General features: G+C 41.5%; 1 protein-coding gene across 1 annotated transcript in view; it reads left to right on the forward strand.

Moving 5' to 3' along the window:
• Window positions 1-4,234: 4,234 nt before the first annotated feature.
• The window catches only part of LOC134462781 (major histocompatibility complex class I-related gene protein-like), a 53,098-nt gene continuing 38,550 nt past the window's right edge, over window positions 4,235-18,782 (forward strand). The window contains exon 1 of the mRNA XM_063215988.1: window positions 4,235-4,298. Within this exon, the coding sequence (XP_063072058.1) occupies window positions 4,250-4,298 (49 nt within the window). The 5' untranslated portion in view covers window positions 4,235-4,249. The remainder of the gene's footprint in view (window positions 4,299-18,782) is intronic.

An 18,782-nucleotide genomic window follows, 5' to 3' on the forward strand; every position in this document is an offset into this window, starting at 1 on the left:
TGGGGTTAGGTGCCTTGCTCAAGGGCACTTCAGTCATGGATGGAGGTGTAGGGAGAGGTGGCTCTAAGGGTGGGATTCAAACCTGCAACTCTGTGATCTCCAGCCCAACTCCCTAACCATTACACCACGGCTGCAGACAAGCAGACGGCTGTAGACAAGCAGACGGCTGTAGACAACTATTTTTTTGGGTGACCATACAACCCACAATTGATCTTTTTTTTTTGCATGGTTAAAGATTAATCGTTTAGCCCATTTTTTCTTTCTTTCATGCATTTTTTTCACACACAAATGCAAAAATAATGTAAGGATTCAGAGACAGAGACCCAAATGCAGATCAGGTTTGACGGATTTATTCTGCGCACACAATGACAGGGCTAGTGTAGCGGTTTGGTTCTGAAGCAGTGTACCACAGTTCCAGAAAATAAAAAATCCAACAGAAAAGACTTGTAGAACTCGATTGGAAAAAAAATGCAACAAAAAATCTCCTTCAAAAACAGAGGTAAGTATTCAGATTCAAAAGGAAAAAGGCAGTCCACAAAAACAGAGGTGAATGTTCAGTGAGCACTTCAGATTCAAAAAAGGCAGTCCACAAAAACAGAATTCCAAACCGTTTTTAAAAAAAGAGTTTCCAGATTCACAGTTACTCACGGACAGGTTCACAAAACAGGGTCACAGACACAAGGTCAGGGTCAGACGATCAGAGGCCGAACAGAAAAATGACAGAGCTTAAGTAGAAGTGAGACACTCAGAACTAAACAGGGGGCAGCTGGGAAAATTACAATCAATAGGCCCATACGACTTTGTTGCGAGCGTCGATGTTGCGAAAGGCATGTGATCGAGAACTTGTTGTCACGATGTGGGTGTTATTAAATACAGCGCATTTACAGTCGGCCACAAATATGAACGAGACTATGAGCTCGCACCGGTTTGCTCTACTAACACACCACGTGTGAGGAGTGGGGGGACAGGCAGTGAGGAGGAGCTGAAGTGGGGACCTGCGCAAACTTGTGTAGAGGTGTGAGACAAGACCCATATACACACGTCAGTGAGTTGTTGACCAACCAGTTCATGGGCGCGTGACCTCGGAGGCAGTCCGCCGACGAGCGTTGAAGGGGATAAGCAACTGCAGAGGTTGCAAGATCTGACTGCAGTCGCATGCATCCCGCGATAGTTTGACACCATGTGACATGTCACCTCGTCAACGCAACATCGCCGAAATGTCGAAGTTTGACAGGAAATCTAACCGTCATACAGCATTTTCATCCAGGGTGCATTGCTGTCTACATGCGCATGTATGCGTTGACGTGAACTCGATCGCACCTATTGACTGAAGCTGCAAAGGTAGAGCACCAAGGGGGGCGGGGCAGGAGACCAAAACAAACCATGAGCACACCTGCAGTACTAAAACTGTCCAAAACACAGAAAGCTAACACATAATAATATATTAATTGACTTGGAGTACTATTGCAAGTCATTGCAAGCTAAAACTGTCAAGTCGAGTCAAGTCTCAAGTCAATAGCTTACAAGTCGAGTCAAGTCACAAATCATTCCTAATATTGGCAAGTCAAGTCTCAAGTCGAGTCACTTGTGGTTCAAGTCACAAGTCAGTCCAAGTCACAAGTCACAAGTCCACATCTCTGCTAAAAGGACTAAAGACCTGATCTGTTTCCTGATGATTGATGAACCTTGATTGCCTTGAACTCTAAATAAAAAGGGGGGGGGGGGGAAGGAAAAAGGAGAAACTAAAACGGAACAAAGTTGTCCTGTCCGTGCTTGAGTGAATTCCAGTGCCTTCAGCTCGACCAGTGTCACCTTTTCAAGTTGGGGGAAAATGCACAGAGGATAAACCAAACAAACAAACCAAACAAAACTGAAAAACAAACAAAAATCAAAACTAAACCGACAACTTGACTGTGTGTGTGTGTGTGTGTGTGTGTGTGTGTGTGTGTGTGTGTGTGTGTGTGTGTGTGTGTGTGTGTGTGTGTGTGTGCAGGGGCGCCGACAGGGGGGGAAAAGTGGTACTGATTATAACGGCCCAGACCAACACAACGGCCCGTCCGCGGATGGCAATTAATAGCCTAATAAAATATTAGAACTAATATTCTTGCCTTTTTAAAAAAATGTCTATTTACAATGAAATGGTAATTGGAAATGAACGTAGGCCCATTAAACTCACAACTATCGATTTCCATAACGTTTTCGTCAGTTCTTTAGGACCCTCCCCCCCCTTAGCTCTTGCGAAATGGTGCGGTCCAATCTGGCGGCGCGCGAGGCGTTGAATCGCACAGCGTCCGAAATGCTGGCAGCAGGAGTACAGAGCGACTTGAGGTCTTAACCCATAGAATGTTAGAATGTTAGTAATATAGGCTACAGTAGGCTACAATCTATGTCTTAAGCACATGATGGTGAGCTGGTGGTGACAGAGTAATGTAGGCTAGTCAGGTTGGCACGAAAAGACGGCAGAAAGAAGAGAGGGTCAGAAGCAGGCAACTGGTCACTCAATTTTTCTCCAAGAAAGGTATGCTCACTCAATGACATTGCGTTTGCAAACGCAATCAAATGATAGGCCTAACTAACAAACGGAAACCTTAGATAAACTTCCAAGAGAGCACGTTAGCATGGCTCCTATTTAAACAATCCACCTTTATTGTCACCGCGAGCAAACGGCAAAAGTGATAAACTATAGCCTCCAAACATAATAGCCTACTTTCCCGACTACCATAGCCTACTGCTGAAGCGATTGCAGGGCTGACAGAATCGCTTGCTTCGTGGGTATTAAGTGCCAAAATAATGTTTTTTATATAACTAAATGGTTCGGCCATTATCCTGCATAGCAATGGCACAACACTCATGATGGAGGGGTTGTTGTTTTGTCCATATCAAATTTGTAGATTATATCCGCGTTCCGTGATGAATGTTGCACGTCTATCAACTGCCACTGTCAGCGCGGTGTGGACCAACAGCGCAAGGGTGGAACACAGCACTCGTTGACCTGCTTTTGTTTGTGTTCTGTTTTGACCCTCTCATCAGTAAAGTTTTGGTTCTCTCTGGTCACCCAACAGCATCAGTTGAAACTTAAGTGAGGGGAATGAAGGCTGATTTGACAACAACTTGTAGCCTAAGTTTTGGATGCTCTCATCAGCCATTTAATTATCATGTTTGCGCAGGAGAGCGGTGCCTTTGACAAGCGGTGGCTATTTTTTTTACAATCATTCCTCACAACAATGTAACAACACGGAGTAGGCTAACCTAATGGCTAGGGCAAGAGATTTTCTTCTTCTCATGAAGTTACAAAGAGTTTTACCCTTGGCACGAAATAGGCTAAATGCTTATCGGACGTCTAAATTAGACTAATGTCAGCGTGGTGCTGATGGACAGCGCACCACAACCTGTTAGTCACGTTCAGTTTCAGTCCGACGGAAAACTTGGATGCAGAAAATGAACAGCGATTTGACGAGACAGCTGCAGGTTAGATAGGCTATTGACGTCAGTCACCAAATCATTTTGGATAATCTGCGCACACGGCACAGCCTATGTCTAATACCAGACTGACGCGGACTACCAATAAGCTCTGTGAGTGTAACCCTATGGAATTGCGTCCTAGGCTACCCAGGCGGCTAACCACACGGGGTAGGCGCAAAGAAAGGAAAATTGTCTCTATGTTGAGTAGCTATCTGCGCTATTTTAATTAAGAATTCATGGAAATGATATTGGGAAATCTGTCTTATTTGAATATGGAAAAACAAAAGCCTCAGCTTTTCCGACCATAATGCTTTATGTCTTTCAGAATGATTATTTGCCCCCTCTGAAGATTCTTAACAATTCAAATTAGGCCTATATAAATCTATGTGTTGGATTCATGCCCTTCATGCCCCCCTCCGCTCCCCCGAATAACAATAGTAATAATTTAAAAAGAAAAAAAAGAGGGGGGGTAGGCCCAAAATTAGAATCTTTCATAGGGCCCAAAATTCCTGGCGGCGCCCCTGTGTGTGTGTGTGTGTGTGTGTGTGTGTGTGTGTGTGTGTGTGTGTGTGTGTTGTAGAAATGCTGCATAGCAATGTGACCTTTGGACATGGTGCACGCCCATTACAGGACAATGAGATTCATCAGCTGATAGGGGTGTGCCGTGCTTGTCAGGTGCAGTGTGGTTAACCTTTATTCTGCTCAGCCCTGCTATTGAGTCAGATATTCTGCTACAATGGCAATGTAAACATGTGAATGATAAGGGCTAAAGGAAGCCTAAAGTACTATGTTGGCTGCCGTGGTTCTTCTCAGCTTGGTGTCCTTGTCCTGTGCTGGTAAGTTGTTTTTGTTCATTTGCTAAATGTGGCGACATATGTTAGAATGTGTTGATGTCGCATAATGTGATGTAATGATGTGGTGCGGTAGGTCATTTCTTTACAAAACACAGACATTATACAAAATGACAATATTTTAAGGTAGAAGCTCAAATAGAAAAGCACAATGAAGCTTATAATAATAATAATAATAATAATAATAATAGTAATAATTGTATTTCTATAGCACTGTATCATACAAGGCATGCAACTCATAGAGCTTAACAAATGGGAAAAAAACATCATTGTTAGAGATGGAATTAAAAGGAGGAGTAGAGAGGAGAGACAGAAACAGCAAGAAGTCAGAGGAAGAAGACATAGAGATTGTAGAGTCATAAGGTTCACATAGGTTGGGCCCAGGATTCTTAGAGGCGTAAGGTCCACAGTGGTTGGGTTCAGCATAAGTCATAGATAGTCACACTGAATTTGGGTGCTCAGATGGGGCCCCTGGTGGCATCAGGGGTGAGGAAAAACTCCCTTTTCACTTGATTCATAGTTCGTGGGAAAAAGCTCAATTAAGTCTGGAAGACCTCATAGTCAGGAAGAAACCTCAGGCAGAGACCAGCGGCCACCTAGGGGAGCCCCCTGCCAGGTCTGGTTGTGAACAGTAAGGACCAGTGATGCGCGGGTCGAAGAAAAACAAGACGCAACCGACTGATTATTTTCCCTAGCCCGCCCGCCCTGCCCTGACTGCAAGAAATATTTATGAAAAAATATTGACCCGACACGTAACGGTTTCCCGACCCGCTTTTTAGAAAGAGTAGCCGTGCGTCTTATGAACATCCTGTGTCATTGGCAACGCACAACGGACCTTATAAGACCCAGTGGAAATGAAAACAAACTCTGTAAGCAACACAGGACCGCGAAACCATTACACTTGTATGAGAAAATAGTAGGCTACCCTATCCATCATTGCACTGTGTAGAGAGCACCCTCTGTGTTCTGCTAAATGCACTCAATGGTTGCACCTGCTGCACCAGTTGCGCGCAGAGGATTCGGCCGACGCAGGAGCCTCATTAAGTCTCCTGCAGAGCTCAAGGCACACCATCGTAGTTAATCAGCCAAATAAACTTGATCTATTTCAAAGAAAAAATGTCTCTGTCTACTATAGATTATAGCCTACGCTACTATAAAATGTGGCATAATTTCAAAGGGCTTGACCGACCGAAACCGACCCGAATATCGTAAAAAATATTATTTCATAACCCGTGCCTGCGGTCGACCGTGGTTAACTGCAAGCGCCTGCTGGCTTCGGGTCACCCTGCGCATCACTGGCAAGGACGCATGAATAGGTTTTTCAGCGTCTTGTCGGAGGGCCAAGCCGCGCACTTTGTTGACATTTCTAAGATAGAAAAAAGCAGATTTTGTTATCTTGTTGATGTGAGGCTCAAAGCTCAAAACCGACTCTATGACCACTCCTAAGCTAGTAACCTTATCTTTAATATGCATGCTTAGGTCACCTAGGCTTGAGTGTAGCACTGCACATTTTTTTCTTAGGGCCAATGAGCAGCACTTCAGTTTTATCTTCATTTAATTTTAGGAAGTTACTGTTCATCCAATCTGTGATGGCAGACATGCCTTTAGTCAAGGCATGAATGGCAGTGGTTTGGCTAGGCTCGACAGAGATGTATAATTGTGTATCATCGGCGTAGCTATGAAAACATTGTGCTCTCTGATGATGGAGCCCAGGGGCAACATATAGAGAGAGAAGAGGAGGGCCCAAGAGAGGGCCCAAGCAGCTACCCTAAGCAACTCTGAAAGGCACATCATACTTGTTGGAGACGTGTTCTCCAATGGTGACAAAAATTGCCTTCCTATAATATATGTTTTGAACTACTCTAACACGTGGCCGGACAGTCCTACCGTAGATTCAAGGGTATTCAATCAGTATGTTGTGGTCTATCGTGTCATAGGCTGCACTGAGGTCGAGGAGGATGAGTGCCAAAACTTTGTTAGCAGCAGTGCTGAGCCCAAGATCACTTATTATTTTGGTTAGTACTATGGTTGGCTCTAAAGCCTGATTGGATTTTTTCTAAGATATCATTTCCAGCCAGGTGTTGATTAAGTTGTTTAAATACGACATTTTCTAGTATCTTGCTTATAAACGGGAGGTTTAATATAGGGCGATAGTTGTTTAAAGAACTCTGATCTAAATTAGTTTTTTTTTTTTTAAGAAGTGGCTTTACCATGGCTGTTCTAAATGAGCTTGGACAATGCCTGTGAGAATGGAAGTGTTAACAATTTGTAGTAAAGGTAAGCAACCAAATATGTTTTTCAGTAGAGATGTGGGAATAGCGTCAAGGCTGCAGGTAGAGTGCTTACTTTCCCTGACTATTTTACAGAGGTCGTCCTCTGTAATTGGACTAAAACTTTGAAAGCTCTGAGGTCTCCTTGGGGGGTTTAACCCTCCCCTCGGTATGTCGCCTGAGTGGGCGCCAGAGGTTGCTGTGTTTTCACCTTGGATGCCTTCTCTAATGCCTGCAGTCTTTTTATTAAAAAATCTAGCAAATTCCTCGCACTTAGCATGCAATGCTGCATTTAGGTTGTTATTGCTATGTGTTGAATTAAGCAGGTGATCAATGGTGGAACAAAGAACTTTAGCATTATGCTGGTTGTCTGTATGATTTTGGAAAAATATGCTTTCCTTTCTGAGCGTATACGCATTATTGTATGCACATTATAATCTTATCCCTAAGGGATAGTCTGTGGACTTCTAATTTTTGTTTGTGGACTTTGTCTGTGGACTTCTAATTTGTTGTTTTTAAAAACATGTGAAATGTACTTATATGTTCATGTACTCTATTCACATTTTTAATCTTTTCTCATTCCTTGATCCTTGAAACTTGCAAATGTTTTTGGTTTTGCCTGATGCATAATGGACACAGGCCAAGTCTGTCTATTTCATTGACACCCTTGGGTGCCTTGCCTGGCGGGTGTATGAATGGTCATGTGATATAACACTGATTCTTGAAAGTTTGGCAAAAACATGCCCCAGCAGTAAAATGCTAATTCTGTTGAAAATCAACTAAATTTTCACGAACAGAATGAATCCAGGTAATGACCAAGGGGTATGTTACACAAATACACAGTTGTTTGAAATATTTAAGTGTATTTTTATTACTTTTCATGGCTATAAACCTGTCCACACCCTGTAAAAATGCCTGTCCCAAGGACTGGCATCATCATTTCAATTGACTTAAAATACAAAAATCACTAACATAATTGAACAATATCACCATGATGTGGAAGACCATATTAAAGTGGTTCTACAGATGTGCACATAGTGCATGTAAAACAATATTTACTATTATTTTCTGATTGCTCAAAATGTGTCCAGCATATTGGTCACCACCGTCATTTTTTCTAAAAGACAATAAAATAAGGTATGCACAAGGTCATTTTCATTACTGAGGACCCCTTTTCAAACCTTTAGGTCTACTGCATACTTCACCATCACTGAAGCTCCTGTAAGTTTACTATTTTGTCCTCAATTTGTTAATTTGTTTGGACACTGGTACTGTCCCAACCATAAACTACAACACCGTCGGATGTTTTAATAGTATTATATTACATTAATGTTATCTCATCAGCTCCTAAAACATCTTGAAGTGAGCGGGTCACACGCACAAGTATTATTTATTGACTTTTCATCAGCTTTTAATACCATTCAACCACACATTTTAGTAAACCGTCTTCTTGCACAGTTTTCTTTAAGTTTTAATCTTGTTGGTTGGATTTTAGACTTTTTAACTAATCGAACACAGAAAGTTAGGGTGAATGGAGTTATGTCCAGTCAGCTTTCCTCCTCCACAGGCTCGCCACAAGGGTGCGCACTCTCACCCCTCCTGTTTATCCTGTATACAAACATGTGTCAGAGTAAATATGCCAATAGAACCATCATCAAATATGCTGATGACTCTGTCATCGTAAGTTTGTTACACAAAGAAGAAAGAGGTCATGGACCGATAATTGAAGACTTTGTCCAGTGGTGTGACGAATCACACCTTAAACTGAATATATCTAAAACTAAGGATATGCACCTTGATTTTGGGAAAAAATCAAGGTGTGTGGCCACTAACATGAAAGGTCAACTAGTGGAACAAGTTAAATCCTACAAATACTTAGGGACTATCATTGACTCCAAATTAAATTTCCAGGAAAATTGTGAAGCTGTATGCAAAAAAGGTCAACAGCGTTTACACTGCTTGAGGAAGCTTTGCCAGTTTATAGTGCAGCAAATACCTCAAACAATCTTTCACTTGGTGATGCAAGCACCAAATTTGGTTCAGAGGTGCTTCAGACCCTACCCTTTTAGAAAAGGTCGCTATCCAGGTGAAAAAACAAAATGGCGGCCATTTTCCAAGATGGCCGCCAATTGAACTGCTTTTAAATGGCTTTTATCTATATTTTGATTGACTGATCATATTTTGAATATTTATGTATGGAAATATATTATGTTGAGCATGGAGAATTCAATTATACACTCAAAAAAACTAAAATATTGAAAATTATAGTATTTTCGTAATTACATGTAAGTAAACTAACACTCACTGAATGATTCTAAATATTACAAAAAACAGTATGCCTATAATGATTACTTGTTTGTTGTTTGGGTAGGAAAACTCTCTGATGCACATGTTGGATTAGCTCTTTTTAGTCCTCACATTTGCAGGAACTGTGTACAGTTGAGGCTAAAGCAATAGCATTTGCATCTTCCTCGGCAGTCAGTCTTGCATCCACATTTTGTCAGTTGCTGGCAACTCTCCGCAATTGCAGGAAGCTTTGACCAGAGAACTTTCCAGGTCTCACCATCTTTTTGCCACCCCCAGTTAACAGGGCTTTCAATTTGCATTTTGCAAGGGTTATACAATACCCTTACAGAGATATAAAGTGCAAGACTGGGCAACAGCATGCATACATAGAACATGTATTAAGAAGAGGTATTGTTGTACATTTTCAGTTATGTCCTATTGTGACGATTCTGACATGGTGATAGTAGCATTGTGAAATAATAATAAAGACAAAGTAAGCAATTGTAATGTGCAATATTTACAACTAGTTGGTATCCAGTACAGTCATTAAGTAACAGGCATGAAGCAGCAGCAATATGTGTGTGCATGTTTGTGTGTGCTTTTGAGTTAGTTCAGTGTGTGTGTGTGTGTGTGTGTGTGTGTGTGTGTGTGTGTGTGTGTTTTGAGTTAGTGCAAGTAGAATGTGCAATCACAATTCAGTGTTGAGGGGGGGCTATCAGTGATGGGAGGGCAGGTTAAGAGTTCAGCATCCTGATTGGTTGGTGTATGAAGGTCGCCAGCCTGGTAGTACGGGAGCGGAGGCACCTGTACCTCTTTCCAGAGGGCAGGAGACTGAACAGTTGGTGTGCAGGGTGACCTATGTCATTGGTGATCATCAGTGCTTTTCGGGTGAGGCGGGTGGTGTAAATGTCCTGCAGGGAGGGGAGTGGCGCTCCAATGATCTTCTATGCTGTGTTCACAATGTGCTGGAGTGTCTTCCTGTTTTGCTCTGTGCAACCTCCTCCCCACACTGTGATGCAGCTGGTCAGGATGCTCTTGATGGTTCCTCTGTAGAATGCTGTCATGATGGAGGGTGTAGCACTTGCCTTCTTCAGTTTGCGCAAGAAGTAGAGGCGCTGTTGGGCCTTCTTCACCAGTGATGATGTGTTTGTGGTCCAAGAGAGGTCGTCACTGATGTGCACTCCAAGGAATTTTGTGCTGCTCACTCTCCACAACATCATTGTCGATGGTCAGTGGTAACAGTTGTTTTTGGCCCCTCTGAAAGTTGACAATAATCTCCTTGGTCTTGTTGACATTCAGTAGGAGGTTGTTGTCCTTGCACCATCTGACCAGCAAGTCTACTTCTTCTCTGTAGTGAATCTCGTCACCCTTAGTGATGAGGCCCACCAGTGTTATATCGTACGCAGACTTCATCAGATGGTTAGTGCAATGGGTCGTTGTGCAGTCATGAGTCAGCAGCGTGAACAGCAGGGGGCTAAGCACACAACCTTGTTGGGCCCCCGTGCTCAGGGTCAGGGTGCTTGAGGTGTTGTTCCAGACATGTACTGCAGCTCAAAGGATTTTTAGCAGACATCTTGTGTAATACAGTTAAAGGCAGAGGGGCTATCCTTTTACCACCCAACCGTACAAAATATCAAAGCACATTGAGATATGGGACACAAGGTTCAGTCATCTTCTGCCCAAGCCGGGCTCCGCCCTACTGGTGACAGCTACACACAGTAGGGCTAGGAGCTTGCTCAATCCCACTACAGCGGGATCTCCACCCACTTTGTCTGGAACCAATCAACTGAGCATTTTCAACCGTCCTGGGTAGAGGTGTGTTCAAGGCAGTGACGTGGCTTATGCAGAGACGTTCTATTGGGCTAAGAAATGTTTGGTTTAAACTTCGGCACAGCCCTCAACCAGTAGCAAGCCGAGGGAGGCGGGTTAACCAGGACATGGAAACAAAGTTCACCCTGTATGGACACGCTAATCGTTATAGTCCTGGTCAGACCAGAATCGCGGTATGTGATCTGAAGTCTATGAAAATCAGGCAACTTCTGCCCTACACCCAGCCCGATCGTTCATCCAGTGTCATTTAAGTCCCGTGCGATCTGTACACCATCCGGGTAACTGAAGCCCCGTTACCCTTGGCTCGGGTCTCCCACGCTGGCACATCCTGTCAATTCAGGTGCGGCTATCTAACTAAATTTCTAACTACACTAACTACATTTCTAGTTAAGCTATATAGAGGGTCTTATTAGATAGCATATGGGAGACTATAAATACTAACAACTAAAGTGAGTATACTACTAAAAGAGTTAGTAAACTACAACTACAGCTATTGTACCACAAGCCGACACTGAACCCGATGCTGAGTCTCACAGCAGTGATGTCACCAGTGTGCCCTGGTTGTGCTATAACATCATTCTAATACAGAATGTAAACAAAATTAAACATTCTATTCCAACAGTGATGGCAAGGTTAGTATGTATTAATGAATACCTGCTATCGGACAGCTGTATGTCATAAATATGCATTTTCAGTCATGTAAGGCCTGCCATTTTGAAAAGTGGTGGCCATTTTGTGATGAAATATTGATACTATTAAGTTGTCCTGGTCAGAATTCATACATTTTAATATTTCCATCACTCAGATATCTTGATTACTTGGCATTCTAAGACGAAAACAGCTTTTTTCACCTTTAATGAGGCGGCCATCTTGAAAAATGGCCGCCATCTTGTTTTTTCACCTGGATAGCGACCTTTTCTGGGAGAGTAGGCCCTGGAGAACCTGTGTACCTGATTTGGTGCTTGCATCACCAAGTGAAAGATTCTTATGGAATATTGACTTAATAAGCCTCACTATTTAATGTTGACAAGTCCATGATGATTTTGTTTTATCGTTCCTTTATTGAATCAATTTTGTCTTTTTCTTTAGCTTCATGGTTTGGCAATGTCCCCCTTACACACAAGAACCGCCTATACCAAATTGTTAAGTGGTCAAGTAAACTGATCGGTGAACCACAGCTGCACCCTTCTTTGGTGTATGCAAAGCAACTACAGCGGATAGCAATGGCTATCCTAGATGATAGCCGACACCCTTTGCATAGTGAGTTCCAGTACCTCCCCTCTGGATGGAGGCTGGTAGTTCCTGGTTGCAGAACCAATAGGTTCAAAAACAGTTTTGTCCCAGCTGCAATTCCTTTGCTAAACATGACGTAAAATAAAATAAAAAATGTATTTGTAAAAATGCTCTTTGCACTTTAGCTGCACCAGGAGTGTGGTGTCACTTCTGCCATAGTTTTAGTAATATAACCCCTCCCCTCCCCCACCCCCCCCCCCCCCCCCCCCCCCCCCCCCCCCCCCACCCCCCCCCCCCCCCCCCCCCCCCCCCCCTCCCCCCCCATGTGTATATGTTGTATGTGTATTTCAGTCAAATGACATTTTATTTATTTCTTTGTGAAACCTACATGTGTTTTTTTAGACTCCATGTTTATGTGTCATGTGTCTTGTGGTTCTGATGTAAGGACAGCCATCTTCTCTTTTATACTGCAAACCCAGTTTACCTTCTGGTACCAATAAAGTTGAACTGAACTGAACTGTTAATTAATATATACTTTCTCAGAAAAGGTATGAAGCACCCAAGAAACAGAGCGAAAATGAAATGGCTAATGTGAACAAACAATGCATAATATGTAAAAGAGTGTTTTTTGTCTCACACCGTCAGATATCACCACTGTCAGATTTTGTTACGCTCATCATCTTGTTCCATATTTTACTAAATTGTGCTGGTTAATGAAACATTACTAGGCATGTTAGTAATAATTGTGATCCAAAATGATACTCTAGCCACCACTGAGGTGCATTTGGAGGGTTTTTTTTGTCAGAAAACCTGACGGTGGTGACATCTGATGGAGTTCACCAAAAAACACATGTTTTACATGTTTTTGACATGTTTTAGGAATATGCATACAATAAGTATCTACAGTTATGTTGAATTGTTAAAGTAATTCACTTTAATACAGTAAACATATGTCTTTACTTCTAATTCTGTCTGCCGTTGTTGACAAAACAAGAAAGAGCCTATTTTATGAAAAATGTTAAACAGCTTGGGCAATACATTCACTGCACAGCCAAGACCTACATCTATGATAATACACCTCTATATTTTGGATTTGAACAACTTAAAACTTGTTTTTGCCGCATTTTCAAGAACCAGTGGCCTACTTCCTAGAGAATCTAACTAAATGAGAAAAAAACACATGTACAAACATACAGTGCACACACAAACATAAACTGTTTATGCAAGATGCCATTGACTTGAGAGGGCTATTTATTTTGCTAAATGCAGGTACAAATTAGGCCACTTTCACCACTCTCAGATTACTGTCACCACCATCAGTTCTTAAGTCACCACCGTAAGAAGGAGTTTTGGACATTTTAAATGAATGTGCTTACAACATTTTCCTTAGGAGTTGTTGAATTATCAAAGTAATAGCCAATTTAAGCCTACAGGAATATTTGTGAAATTACAAAAAAAATGTTTGTTCTATTTAGGGGTTAAGTAAGCATCGTATGATGGTACATATTCTAAAATTAGAACACATGAAACAGTATTAAAATAGAACAAAAGTGAATTTTCAACATTTAAAGGCATATGTATGAACCAAAAAATACACATAATCACTTAAAAACTCCAGATACATATGCAACCAAATCAATACAATTTTAATTACTTATAATTGTGTCTGACGGTGTTGACAAAAAACAAGGTGTGATCAGAGAAAAGCCTGATTTCTGAAAAAAATACAAAATGGGGAGATTGGCCTTGTGCATTTCTGAAAAGCCAAGACCTTAGTCAACAAGGATATACCATATAATTTTATAATTCACTTTGTTTTTTTTCTGTCAACATTACAACCTGTTTTAGCCACTTTCTCAAGAATCAGTGATAAGTCACTGCTTCTTCCTGTTACCCATATGCCTGATGAAGAACCAGTGTGATCGAAACGTTGCTTTTTAAATAATAAAGTTTATTTTTGTAGCTCTGATTTGGTGACACAATTTTCAGACGGAGAACTCAAGTGACAAACAAAGGTTTCACAGATCTGGCAAGTTGACATGGTGTGACAAAGACAGTGTTTGACAAATGACGCAGCACAGGACAAGAGAAACATGGGGCTTAAGGCGGGCATACACTGTGCAAAATTTTCACTCGTGGGTATTAAGCTCCTTCTCACACAACATGAGGGAATTTAATGACTTAACCCTTGTAAGGTGTTCGGGTCATTTTGACCCGTTTTCAGTTTTTGGCTTGAGAAAAATAGTATCAGTTATTATTCTTTCACACTTAGATTAACTGGCGTTGGCTTATTTTCAGTGAGGAACATGAATCTGAAAAAAAATAGCGATCAAGTGATATTTCTTGGTTGTGTGTGCTACACATTGTTGTGTTGGTTATTTGTGCACTTTCTGTGTTAAAAATCTCTGAAATATAACACAACTTTTGTTGAAACTACCCTTACACAAGAAATGTGTTGACTTCCAACACATGTGTCTTAAGAGTGCTGTTTAATATTAGGTTGTAGAAGGTTATGATTAATGTCCAGATTTCGCAGATGTCATAGCTCATAACCTCCCAACTGTGAACTCCACAAACTTCAATATTTTGGACTTGTAGGCCTATCATGCCAGTAGGCCTATTTTAGATGCCATACAGTGATTCATACACATTTCTACTGTGTACTAGGAGATGTTAGCGAAAGTGTAAGCCCAGCTTCAAATATACAGGGGCTAATTACAGAATGACACAGGGCAGGAGACAAGAGGGCGCAGATGGACATACAAGGGAACAAGCAGATTGGCTCAATTTGAAATGGAAGGCAGTGACTCAATGACTCCCCTCCTACATAAACAGATCTCTGATTAGATAAGTAAAGTTAGCTGGTGAGGCAGCCGTTACGAACGGCACAAACAAGTGCACTCCCCTGCGCATTCGATGCTACGGCAATTCTATGTCGGGAGTTACGCTCATCACGCGTTCAGCTTACGCATGCTATTTCAACGGTGAATGACCGCCAGACGGCGGAATCGTAAAATAGGCTATAAATAGATCTTGCGACGGCATATTTAGATACTATAATGTTGATTTATCGCTTCAGTTCTCAATATCTGTGTACATAAGTGTCAAAATAAAGAGCATTATAAGGTAGTAGCTTGGGTGGTAGCCATGTTTTGTTTTCAGGTACCCTGTTGAGAGGGAGGTGGCGCACAGCATTTTGGGTAAGGCCGCACAAGTCAGCAGGTGCGATCGAGATACCGCAACGGCTACATGTGCATTTAGACAGCAATGCATTCTGGCTTAAAATGTTGCATGATGGTTAGATTTCCTGTCAAACTTCAAAATTTCTGTCATGCTGCGTCGACAAAGAGACATGTGACATGGTGTCAAACTATTGCGGGATGAATGTAAGGTTGCGTGCCTGTTTACACTTTTTTGTTTCGATTTTGAGTGTGCTCCTGAACGAGCGAACCCTCTGTCCTGTATTTTGGTTATCTGTGTTTTGTTTGTTATTTTCTGATTGTAGTTTGCCACACTGGTGCCTAGTCGCACAGATATCCTATAGGAAGACTAGATGCGTCGTCTGCGTTCCCGTCATGCAAGTGGAAAGTCCGCGCATGGCGGCCATGTTAGTGCAGCCTGCTGGCTCAACCAGTTGCATTGAGTTTTTGGTGTTGTATACTCTTCAGATGGCCATAATTCCCTCAAATTTCCATCGGTTTTCGAAAGGGTCTGTTTGTTATACAGTATAAAAAAATCCAAACGAAAGTATATGTTGATACTGCATAGTGATGAATATTCACATTATTATTATTATATTACATTACATTATAATGTTCATAGGTCTAAAATCATGTGTAATATAGTTCATTGGGCTTGTTCAGGTAATTAAGTAGATCCCATAAACAAATGCACAAAGTAATCTTTTATATTTTCAGTAAAATAACAAATAAACGTTCACTTGTAGTCTACGTTCTGCTTTGGTTTCGACAGCTCTACCTTGTGTTCAAAATGAGTCCATCCAGATCGAATTAACTTGTTGCGCTGTACATCTCTCTTCCAGTACGTCATCTCTGTCGTCTTTAATTTGGTGCAATGAATATATCCATGCCGTCAACGTAATGCACAGCAATGGTTAAAATGTGTATTTGCTGTAGGTCTATCTAATTTTTTGGACAAATAGGTTAAGTGGGAAGCATATTACTCTCCTGGGCGTTTTACCCCAGTCTACACTTGAGTTTTAAGGGCCCCTACCATTTATATACACGTGTCAATATTTCAGCAAAGCAACAGTATACATTTTAAGTATCCCAACGTTTCAATTCTTCAGTTTACTTCAGGTGTAACAGAGGGTCTGTGGAGAGTTTAGACTGCGCTAATATGGCCGACCTGTGCGGACGTGCTTGAAATATGCGATGACGTATCTAGTCTTCCTATAGGATATCTGTGCCCAGTCGCCTCCCATTCCCTGGATAACCCGGCTCCCCTGAGCTTCCTGGTTGCAGTGTCGTGTAGTGTAAGGTGCCCTCATAGAGGTAGAAAATAACACTAGAGAGGACCCCGCCCCCCTTTTTACGGCAATCTGTAGCGGCCATTATCTGTAGGCAGATCAGAGAAATGGAAATTAACGGAGAACGAGGCTCACCTCTGTCAAAAATGGCTTAATCATGTGAAAATGTCCACCAACACACTATGCAAGGACAATAGTTGAAGTGTGTTGCTAACTATGTTCATAAAAGATATTATTTGATTTTTAAATGTATTTTATCGACTCATATAGATATTTAGCCTGACATTTAAAATCTGGTCTTTGATTGAAGTGTTACTTCATATTTACACAGTTTTAGTCAATTTCTTGACAGGGGTGGGCGTGTTCTCCATTGACTTGCATTGCCTGAAGGTACCTACACTACCTACGGAAGTTGGGAAGCTCCAGCTGCCATTTCCCAGTGCTGTCGCAAATTGCTGTGTCCTCTCTAGTGTTATTTTCTACCTCTATGGGTGCCCTCTTGGTGCCATAGCGTGAATTGGTTGCAATCTCAACGGTGTGGGTTGACCTGTGGGTCCATAACTACAGCTAGCCTGTTTTCTGAACATTGGGGTGATTACGGTGCTCTGTATTTAAGTCGAAGCTTAAGGGGTGGATGGGCATTCTGTGGGATAACGGACCAGTGATGGTGTGAAGTTTGTTTATTTTATTTGATTATTTTCTGTTGTTTGTACATGTCCCATCCCAACTGTGTGGGTTCCTGAACTCTTTTACTCACTAAATATATTTTTATAAGAACTGGAAATAATAAAATAAGAGAATCAACTGTTACCCTGCCTTCTGTCTCTGCCTCCTAAAACGAACCTGTTGTGCCTTGGTTACTATTCAATATTTCTGGGTGGCGAAATTCCCCCAGTGGCGTAGTCGTGCAATTCCATGCAAGTAAAATAGTGATTCATTTCTGGATAATTAGCATACGGTCCACCTTACTACATAAGCTTATTGCAAGGAAACCATTTCTAGGGTTCGATGCTTCATTATTCTAATGGGGGGGAAATGGAAAATTTTAACATTAAATAAAAATGATACATTTCTAATTTCAATGAAATGTGAATCTAAACCTAGGTCACGCGTACAGAATCATCACAAATGGTCCGTTTGCTACTTCTTACACTCTTTAGAGAATGTAGATGTAGTGTAGGCCTATTTCACACAGAAATTAATGTGAAATGCTAATGCTATGGCTAACAGCACAGGCAATGGGATGGATGCAGTGTGACAACCATCCCCGACTGATATGTTTCACTATTTTTCAGGCTAGTTCCGATATGGACTGCCCTAGATAAGAAAAAGTGTACCAATTTGTAGCTTACCCTTAATATTTTCAAATGGCCATACTGATTTTGATGCCCATAGTGCAATGCGTGAGAAAACATTAGCCTAACCATGAAAACTGTGCTTCCTGACAAACCGTGGATCATGTGTTTTTCAGCATGGTTTGTGTCTATGGTTTAACCATAGTCACAAACCATATGTAACCTGAGGGTAGGTTGGAGGTCTTGCCAAACTGTATTTTTTACGACTACGCCACTGGTGGCCTTGCACCACCAAATTTAGTTGTGCAAGTTTCTCAGACTAGGGTTTCCCACACATAAGAAAGTAAGAGACGTAAATTCAGGTGAAAGTAATAGCCGTTATTTATTGACAACAAACGAAACAGAATGAAGTTGAGCATTAGGCCTATTTATTAAACAAAACTGAAAACAAACCAAAAACTGAATGTCTCAAAATGAAAGCAACAAAAAGGCCAGCAACTATGCTATAAAACACTTTTTTTTAATGTATCCTTTATTTAGCCAGGATTGTCCAATTGAGACTACAGTCTCTTCTACCAGGGAGTCCTGGTCAAAATGGCAGCATACATATAGTTACAGACACAGACAAACACATAGACAAACAGGGCTACAGGACAAACTGGGCTACCAGACGTTAAGCATGCAATGCTATTTTACAAACACACATCATTATACAAATCATGCAATAAAAGTTAGGTAACACCATTATACAAGTCATGCAGCAATTTAAGAAATGACACACACCGTTTAAACAAGCCATGCAAGGTTATTTTAGGATTACATAGTTAAACAAATCATGTAACGCCACACCAAGCAGTAAACATTATTCAACAATGTTGAAGCACACACACATTATCACAGCAAGTTTTACCTCTATGCCTCGAACCGAGGATTAACCAATTGCATCCGACGTCTCCAGCAATGCCTATTCTCACAAAACTCAAAAGGGGGGTGTCAGCTAGTGACGAACTACGGTGGCCACGAGCTGCCGACAAGCTGCCGGTTACAAATGCTCAAATAACCATGG

The sequence above is a fragment of the Engraulis encrasicolus genome, chromosome 14, assembly GCF_034702125.1.
Source record: "Engraulis encrasicolus isolate BLACKSEA-1 chromosome 14, IST_EnEncr_1.0, whole genome shotgun sequence".
In the NCBI taxonomy this organism is placed as follows: domain Eukaryota; kingdom Metazoa; phylum Chordata; class Actinopteri; order Clupeiformes; family Engraulidae; genus Engraulis; species Engraulis encrasicolus.